Raw genomic sequence first — 10,000 nt, 5'->3', positions numbered from 1 at the left:
ATGTATCCACTTCTCCTTCTCACTGCGCTGTCTCTGGTTCCTCGGTTCTCTCAGGTGTGACTTAATTCTCAGTTCTCAGGGGGATGGAGAATAAAAGTGATCAAATGAACACTGTCACACTTATGTCCCCTCCCAGAACTTGTCATAGTATCATGTCCTCTACACTAGGCCTTTACACTAAGCACATATACATCCAACACTGGGAAAAGCAGAAGGCTTCCCCGTGGGTTGTTGCCACCTGAATCAAGGGGGCTTTCACTAGTATCAGTGACAAATTGTCTCTTTCCTTGATACCCATGGTAAGATTTGTATGGAGAAGAAGTGTGACTCATACCTAAGGAGAAGCATAGTAGTGATATAGAAGAGACACTATAGACCCAGAATATCTTCTCAACCCTCAGCCCCATCTTAAACAATAAAATTATAGAGAAATGCAGAATATGTTCCTCGGGATGTAGCACATGAGAGGTTAGGGAGAGAACCCTTGAATTAGAGTACACCTAGAGATTTGCTCGTCCCCAGAGCTTCGTGAACCCACTGGAGACTAGCATGGGGCTTTGTTACTCTGGGACCCCCTACAGTCATTGAAGGGCCTTCTTGTATGGAGCCCGAATAGGCTGTGATTATACCGCTCTTCATGGGAAGTTCAGGTCTTGAAATAGCTTTCCAGTGGGTTATGTCACTCCCAGTTACTTTTGCCAGTAGCACCTAGACCAGAACTGGGAGTTTCTTGCCTTTTCAATTGCCACTGAAGGTTGTGATGGAATTTGCGCATAAGCACATAGCATGAGCGAAGCTATGTTCAAACCCTGAGTGGTCACCTGAAAAACTCCAGTCTGAGTGGAGGACAGTATTCCTGGTATAATCTCACGTTTCCATTCCTGTTGCCGAGAGATGGGACCTTTGGATATGCTTTCGGGATGCAGTGCAACCTAGAAATGAGTCACACAACTTACTGTTGTTGCTAATAACGCTTGAGCTTAAAACTGAGTCTACTCGGAATAGTTCTAATGAATGAGCTAACAAAGGTCATGTGGATTATTTCAGGTTGGCCATAGTTTGTATCTCATTTTCCATTTGTTTTAAAATTTAAAGGTTACCAGTTGCCTTTTTAATGCCTCTATTAGCACCTCATACTTAAAGGAAGTCTGGGGCCTCTCCAAGTCATTTTCAGCAAGTGAGAAAGCAAAATATATTAGTTTAATTAGTATTAAGGCAGACAGCAGAGAGCATATGGCATTTTCAACAGTCAGTGCGGTGAGTGAGCTCTTTCAGCTCATTGCCAAGTTGTAAGAAGCAGAACTAAAGGTTGAGAAAGGTCAGAAATGAAAGAAGTGTGCACAGACCTCAATCTTATCTCAAATCTAAAAGCTCAAAGTTCTCAAACAAAACAAAACAAAACAAAAAAAACCTAAGCAGGTGAGTGGAAAAGCTGCATTTTACTGCAACATAGCAACAAAACAGTGATTCACGTTTGAAATAGTCAGTGACAGATGCGGAGTCCTCCAAAGGGTGTTCTGCAGCGACACTTGCTGCTTCTGGTGTCAACTGCTGGCTCTTGTAACCCGCTTATTCTTGCCGTAAAGATTAAGTACGACTTCCTCTATGAAAAAGAACACGTCTGCTGCTTGGAAGAGTGGGCCAGCCCCGTGCACCAGAGGGTCTACACCACCTTCATCCTCGTCATCCTCTTCCTCCTGCCGCTTGTGGTGATGCTTGTCCTCTACGGCAAGATTGGCTATGAACTGTGGATCAAGAAGAGAGTTGGAGACAGTTCAGCGCTTCAAACTATCCACGGGAAAGAAATGTCCAAAATAGCCAGGTCTGTTGGCTCACCTCTGCGTAAAATGGGTTAGTCCATCGTCCTAGAAGGGACAAAGTTGCAAGGATGCCAGAACTCTTGGGTAGTTTAGTCAAAGTAGCCTCAGTTGAGAGTGTTTAAACCCTTGAAGCCATTTGCAATTTAACGTGCGGCAGAAAAGTTAGACCAAAACCGTTAGTCCTTAAATCAGAAGTGAAGTTGGGGTTATGAAGAGAATTAAGATCATGGCTACATTTCCATCTTTACATAAATATAATCTGCAGGAAGAACTGGGAACCAGTGTCACAGCTCTGTGGTCTAGTGGGGTCTCTTCTCCCTGACACTTTGCTGGACATGTGACATAGATCCGAATTTTTGCTCCCCACACACATACCCGTTTCTTCATATATACAAAGTTACATAATGGTTCTTGTAACCAAGTTATTCTTATTATAGCATCCCTACTTCCTGATACTCAGAGGTGGTGCTAACAATATACATGAGATGGAATGTATAATAAAATATTTTTAAACCAAAGCATATTATGTATATTAAGTGATTATTGTTGGAAATTAATTTTAACATAACAACTATCTTTCTGACTTTATTCATTAGTGTCTTAGTCAGGGTTTCTATTCCTGCACAAACATCATGACCAAGAAGCAAGTTGGGGAGGAAAGGTTTATTCGGCTTACACTTCCATACTGCTGTTCATCACTAAGGAAGTCAGGACTGGAACTCAAGCAGGTCAGAAAGCAGGAGCTGATACAGAGGCCATGGAGCGATGTTATTTACCAGCTTGCTTCCCCTGGCTTGCTCAGCCTGCTCTCTTATAGAACCCAAGACTACCAGCCCAGGGAATGCACCACCCACAAGGGGCCCTTCCCCCTTGATCACTAATTGAGAAAATGCCTTACAGCTGGATCTCGTGGAGGCATTTTCCCAACTGAAGCTCCTTTCTCTGTGATAACTCCAGCCTGTGTCAAGTTGACACAAAACTAGCCAGTACAATTAGTATCCACTTAAAAACACTATGGTGCTGCATATATTATACAAAAGATGAACTTCATAATCTTTATTGAACATTCAAGTAGAAGCAAGTTAATGCCTCCTGTTCAGCCTTCCAGGGATTTGATGGGGTTTAGTTGAATCACGAGTGTGCAGCGCCCTCTAGTGAGCCATTTGTATACAGATGGGCCCCTTTATGAGAGTCCCAAGACTTCATCACCATGGGTATTTTTATTAAATTAATTATCCCTTTCTGGGGGGGCGGGGGAGGAAGAGAAGCTATTGACTAGAAAAGAGTGGTGCCGGGTATGAACTTTTAAAATATAAAGCAAATATGTAGTTCCAGTGTGAGTCTACCTTATAAGAAGAATAAAGAAATAAGTTCAAATTCCTGGTAAACTAAATTTTTAATTCTACCCTTGAAGCTTACTGTATTTCATAAATACTGATCTTTTGCTGTCACAGACATGAACGATTTTCAATATACAGTGAATTAAAGTCACTCAATTTAGACTCCTAAATCCAAACCCAAATACATCCATTACTAGCCATCTGCCTGCAAATCATAGAACCTTCTCTGTGCCTCCGTCTCTGCATTGGCCCATCGATTTGCTTGAATATTAATGATATAATCCATGTCAGTAACCTAGTGGAATACCAGGCCTACAATGAGCACACGTCACAAGCATGCGTGTTGCATGAGGATGCTGAAAATAGGGGTGAAACAAACTGGAGAAGGCGATGCTACTATGTTGGAGTGGGCTAAGCTCAGCTTTTATTCCGGTCTTGCTGTTTAACACATCTCCACTGGAAAGTGAACCGACACAATGCCCTCTTGCGGGTCTAGGAAGAAGAAGCGGGCTGTCGTTATGATGGTGACAGTGGTGGCTCTCTTCGCTGCGTGCTGGGCACCTTTCCATGTCGTTCACATGATGGTTGAGTACAGTGAGTACCTGGCCTTCTCATTTGGTGACTCTGTGGGCCATTTCCTGATAGAGCAGACAGGCAGGACCGTAAACCCCTTGCTGTTGACTGGCTTAATTAAATACCAAGCCTTGAGTCTGGTTCCTCGCTGCTAAAAGAGCGCCAACCTTCTGTGTGGTGGGTGATTGTGTGTGATAAGAACACTTGGGCAAATAAGCACAATTGAGTTTGTGCTTATACACAATAAAGAAAAGCTCCCACAATCTTACATTATTCCTAAGGGGAGGTGCAATGTGGCATCTTTTTACAACCTTGATTCCCACTTTATTGATTTAATAATACCTAGGATTTCAGTTGGTGCCTCGGGATGGTAAGCTAGGAGTTCACATGGTTTTCCATATGATTGTGGGTGAATATTTGAAAGGCCACTCCTGCTTCTAGTTTACATGACACTTGAATTATTTAGTTGAAAAGCTGTGGGTCCAGTAACGTACACTGGATGCCACACTGTGTATGTAAGAAAGGTCATCACAAAGGTTGTTTGTTTCTGGATAATCAGATTCCTCTCCCCAAATTGTCTTCAGACATTTATATGCCTTTTGCTTCTTGTGATGTCACATGCTAAGTGGTTTTTAATTTTCTGGATAAAGTCAATCAGTGTTCTAAAACATCATTCTATTTCAGGTAACTTTGAAAAAGAGTACGATGATGTCACAATCAAGATGGTTTTTGCTGTCGCACAAACAATTGGCTTTTTCAACTCCATCTGTAATCCCTTTGTGTATGCATTTATGAATGAAAACTTCAAAAAGAATTTTCTGTCTGCGGTTTGTTATTGCATAGTAAAGGAAACCTTCTCCCCAGCACGGAGGCCTGGAAATTCTGGGATTTCAATGATGCAGAAGAGAGAAAAATTATCACGATCTCAGCGTCCAGTGGAGGAAACCAAAGGAGACTCATTCAGCGATGCCAACGCTGATGTCAAATTGTGTGAGCATCCGGGGGAGAAAAGGCAGCTCAAGCGACAACTTGCCTTCTTCAGTTCTGAACTTTCTGAACACTCTACTTTTGGCAGTGGACATGAATTGTAATGATATCCTCATAGTCAATATCATTTGTATGGAAAGTTATTTTGAGCAAAGGTCAGGACTGTTTTTTTAAATGACAAGAGGAGAAACAAGACATGTTTTCCATTTAAATGAACATAATACATAACACTGTAACTGAAATTTTATTATCACAGCTTTGTGGATGATTAAAGTAGATTTTTCAAAAGACTTAGTGCATAATAAAGCAGTGGTTTGGGCAGTAGTTTTATCCATGTAGTCAATGTAATGTGACTTTTGTGTATTGCTAAACTGGATGAAAATTATTAAAATTGTATTGTCATCCTTGAATATTAAACATCTGAACATCATAATGTAATTTGTAGTGTGCTGTAGAAGTGTGTAAGTTTGTAAGTCTTTGCAACTGATATATGTACCATAATTTTAAAAAATCAAAGAGGATGAAATAGAATGATGTTTTAGAACACTGATTGACTTTATCCAGAAAATTAAAAACCACCTAGCATGTGACATCACAAGAAGCAAAAGTTGAGACAAGTGTCACATTGGAGCTGTACACCGTCTCTGTGGTGACAAGTGACATCTTCTTAGGTCTCTATTGGTCTGCATGAATGGAGGTTCTATCTTGTTTACATCACAGAGTCATGGTGAAACAAAGTGTGATGGGAAAGGAAGGCACTTCTCACTCTAAAGGGATGAACTCTGAGTCCTGGCCCTGCCCCTCCTGTCTCTGGCTCCCCTTTCCTACCCTGCTTTCCTTGCTAAGATCTATTCCGGTGCTGTCTCACTCTCCTCTCCTCACTGTTCTGTAACGTATTTCCCATTAAAAAAAAAAAAGAGGTTAGGTAACTTTATTGATTGCTAAGATAGATACACAGACAGACAAACGGACAGACGGATGGACGGGTGGGCAGATGGAAGGAAGGAAGGATGGATGGATGGATGGATGGATGGATGGATGGATGGATGGGTGGATGGATGGATGAATGGATGGATAGATGGATGGATGGATGGATGGATGGATGGGTGGATGGATGGGTGGATGGATGGGTGGATGGATGGGTGATAGGGAGACAACCGGTGATGAATGGAGATATCTGATGTGTATCTCTTTTTGGCACTTTATTTCCTCTAGTGAGATGACTTTAAGAGAGGCCTCTCTATAGTAGACTAATGTAGAAGGTCTGAAGCAACTCAAGCCTGTGAAATATTGCTGTGTCCAAGGCCAGCCTCCAAACGGTGGGTCAGGAAGAACAGAGCTCCCCACTAGCTCAGCCCCTCGCTCGTGTGGTCCACACATCAGGAGTCAGGACAGCACTATGGCTATGGCCTTCCGAACAGTCAAAGAACCCAAAGCCCAGACACAGCCTCGCTGCCTAACTTTGTCTCTCCGGCACTCATTGTCTATCTGAAGAGCTCAGAATATTTTATAATTTAAGCATTAAGATTTGGAAACCGAAGAGCACAAACTGCTTGGATTCCCTCAGTTCCAGGCATTTCATGTCATGTGGGTCAATGAAGTGCTATTGAAAAGGAGAAAGGGAAAACAGGGTGTAGAATAAGAAAGAGAAATCGCATCACCCAGGAAAATTAGCAAAGTGAAGAAAGGGATACTTGTGTTTTATGGACTGCTTTCGTAACTTGTCACCTTTCTTGTCTAGTTACATTGTAACAAAACAGTGATCACTACACTGCTAAGTCCTTAAGAATGGCCCTAATGTGCTGATTTGGGTTATCTTTATTTAACTGCTAAAAACTCATATGACTTCAATATGACAATAAGAAGTTGTGTGTATATTTATGCATTTATCCATGAATAATAAATTCAAAGGAGAAAGTCACCCCTGATCGCTTCCAGCAGAAGAATGACTCAATGCTACATCAACACGGTCTGTATTTTCAAGGAGCATTGATGGATATGTGTGATAGATGAAGTAATTTTAGTAATAGGAAACTACACATTCAAGAACCTCCGGGAGGTGGGAGGGGTGGGGTTGCTCACATGTCTGTACCATGTGCATGCCTGGGACCCATGGAGGTCAGAAGAGGGCATCAGATCCCCTGAGACTGGATTACATATGGTAATGAGCTGCCACATGCGGGCTGGGGAAAAGTACTGTTACATGGGTGCTGCCCTCTAGGAGCTCAGCCAGTCAGTGCTCCGAGCCACTGGGTCATTTTCCCTAATGTTTAATTTGATCTTCACTACCATCACACCTATAAACTTCCTTTACTTGACATTCCATTAAGAGTTATTTTTGCACTAACCTAATGACTTTCAGTTTTATCACCCAAAGTTTACCACGCAGCCACTCAACTTTATTTCCTGTAAGAATAGCAGATTTTTTTTCAGAAAAAAAAATAGTAAGAAGTCGTTGCTTTGAGTAAAAATGGAGGTGCATGTGCTGCTGCCCTTCATGGGTGGTGTGAGCATGAAGCTGCCATTCATGGCATGAAGCTGCCCTTCATGGGTGGTGTGAGCATGCTGCTGCCCTTCATGGGTGGTGTGAGCATGCTGCTGCCCTTCATGGGTGGTGTGAGAATGAAGCTGCCCTTCATGGGTAGTGTGAGCATGCTGCTGCCCTTCATGAGTGGTGTGAGCATGCTGCTGCCCTTCATGGGTAGTGTGAGCATGCTGCTGCTCTTCCTATATAGCATTTGAATGTTTTTATGGTCTATGCCTTTAAAAGGACAGTGGGTACTATCATTTATTCAGCAATCATTATTTTTCTTAAATTTTATATTTTAGATTATAATAGAGTAACAACATTCCTCCCCTTTCTTGCCTCCACACCCTCCCACATACCTCTTCCAACTCATCTTCAGATTCACGGTCTCTTTTTATTACTAATTGTTATTGTATGCATATATGTATATGTACCTACACACACACACACTCACACACACACACTCACACACACACACACTCACGCACACTCACGCACACACACACACACACACACTCACACACACTCACACACACGTTCTTAACTGTAACCTGCTCAGTCTGGATAATGCTACCTGTATGTATGTTTGCAGGACTGACCGTTTGGCACGGGGCAGCCAACTGCTGTTTTCTTCATCAGGGGGGACCACCTCTCCCACTCCTGTCTTTCCTCCGGTTGCCTGTAGTTCCTCCTGTAGAGTTGAGACGTCATGGGCTTTCCCCATCCACCTTAGCGTGTCCATTGTTACTGTTCAGCTCCTGTTTGGGTAACCGTGTTGGTGAGACTTTATGGGTGGAGCTTCTAGGAGACGCAATCTCATAGCAAACCTCTCTGACTTCTGGCCCTTATTACCGTTCTACCCCTCTTCTTCAGTGTTCCCCTAGCCTTAGGTATGGGCGTTCAGCCAGTACTTCTGAAGCTCCTGCAGTGTGTCGGACCAAGACACCTTCTCTGCCTTACTAAATCAAGAACATTTCCTTCTCTAATCCAGATAATGCTAATTGATTGATTTTAGGTTGACTGACCAATGAAGCTTCAGAGAAAACTCAGTGATAAAAACAATCAGGTCAACCCATAAGTTTTAAAATGGAATGTTATTCTACCAACTAAGATATCAGTCATGTTTTCCTCTTACCTGGCAAAATTCTTAGATTGCAAACATGGATGATGATTTATTTTATAGAAGGAAAGGTTAGAAATAGATGAGGTAAGGAATGGTTTTTAAAGCAAACCTATTTGAATATTGCACTCAGGAGAGGACAGCAGAAAATTAGTCAAAATTAGTCAAAATTAGAGGCTGCTCAGACTCTTGCAGCCTCTGGTCAGTATGCCACAACTCTTGGCTTTCTCTGTGTTTGCATGGTGATGTTAAATTAGAAAAATGTACACACACACACACACACACACACACACACACAAAGGCCTCACAACTGACTCAATCAATCAAACAGTGTTTAAAGACTCCAAGGCAAAGGGGCATCTGAAAAGTTAGTGGCTTGTTTCTTCTCTGCAGGGAGCAACCTCATCAAGTGTGTGCTTGTTCTTAAAGCTCCAATGGCAGGGTTGGTCCACAAGTAATTGTGCAAAGATTCCTGAGTCAAAATGGCAGATGGTTGTATAAGCATGTATTTATTCTACTAGGTTGCTAATAAAAGAATAACAAATGTACAACACCACAACAATAATGAAGGGGGGTTAGCCAGAGTAACTGAGAAATCACAAGAAATTTCTTAGTAACCCAAAACTGACGTTTAATGACAAGTGTGTACGTGTGAAGACAACACAGGAAGTCATTAGGTATGCCCAGACAGAGAAGACACTCCGCTTAAGAACAGTTTACTTCAGCAGCATCTTGGAGAAACTGAGACTCTCTCAGATGGTATCTCACTATCTACAGAACAGTTAGCCATTGCAGGGTATTCACTGGATGTGAGGAACATAATTTGTACCCAGAAGATATGAATTCTCACCCCATACCATCCTACTCTGTGCATATTCATACTTTCCTCTCTAAAGAAATTGGAGGAGAGGTTAGAGAGATGGCTCAGCAGTTAGGATCACTTACTGCTCCTGGAGGGGACCAGAGTTCGCCTCACAGCCCCTATGTTGGGCAGCTTACAACCATGTGTAACTCCAGCTCCAGGGTATATGACATTCCCTTCTGGTCTCTTCAGGCACACACCCACCCATAGACATACATGCACACACATAATTTAAACTATTAAGGTGGCCAGAGAGGTCCCTCCGTGATTGAGAGCACTTGCTGCTCTTGCCTGAGAGCCTGGGTTCAGTTCCCAGCACCCACCTAGAAGCTCACAACCATTTATAACTCCAGTGCCAGCCAGCACTCTATGGGCTCTCCACAGACACCAGGCCACACACATGGTATACATACATGCATGCAGGCAAACACATGCATAAAATAAAATAAATAGATCTTTGAAATACATAAATAAATACTCTTAGCAACAACAACAATCCCTTGTGTACATGGAGTTTGCCATAGTGGTCAGTGGAGTAAAAATCACTGGAATTATAGTCAGTTTTAAAATGTTTGACGGGGCTGGTGAGATAGCTCAGTGGGTAAGAGCACCCAACTGCTCTTCCAAAGGTCCAGAGTTCAAATCCCAGCAACCACATGGTGGCTCATAACCATCCGTAACAAAAATCTGACTCCCTCTTCTGGAGTGTCTGAAAACAGCTACAATGTACATACATATAACAAATAAATAAATCTTAAAAAAAAAAAAAAA

The 10,000-nt window shown here is 42.3% G+C and overlaps 1 protein-coding gene across 1 annotated transcript in view; it reads left to right on the top strand.

Annotated features, from left to right (window-relative positions):
- The window catches only part of Qrfpr (pyroglutamylated RFamide peptide receptor), a 39,291-nt gene extending 34,142 nt beyond the window's left edge, over positions 1-5,149 (top strand). Inside the window, exons 4-6 of the mRNA XM_021196695.1 lie at positions 1,587-1,822; positions 3,657-3,754; positions 4,418-5,149. Of these exons, the coding sequence (XP_021052354.1) occupies positions 1,587-1,822; positions 3,657-3,754; positions 4,418-4,824 (741 nt within the window). The 3' untranslated portion in view covers positions 4,825-5,149. The remainder of the gene's footprint in view (positions 1-1,586; positions 1,823-3,656; positions 3,755-4,417) is intronic.
- Positions 5,150-10,000: the final 4,851 nt, after the last annotated feature.

The sequence above is a fragment of the Mus pahari genome, chromosome 4 (genome assembly GCF_900095145.1).
Source record: "Mus pahari chromosome 4, PAHARI_EIJ_v1.1, whole genome shotgun sequence".
Classification (NCBI taxonomy): domain Eukaryota; kingdom Metazoa; phylum Chordata; class Mammalia; order Rodentia; family Muridae; genus Mus; species Mus pahari.
The sequence above is the reverse complement of the archived record's forward strand: the minus strand, read 5'-3'. Positions and strand labels throughout refer to the sequence as shown.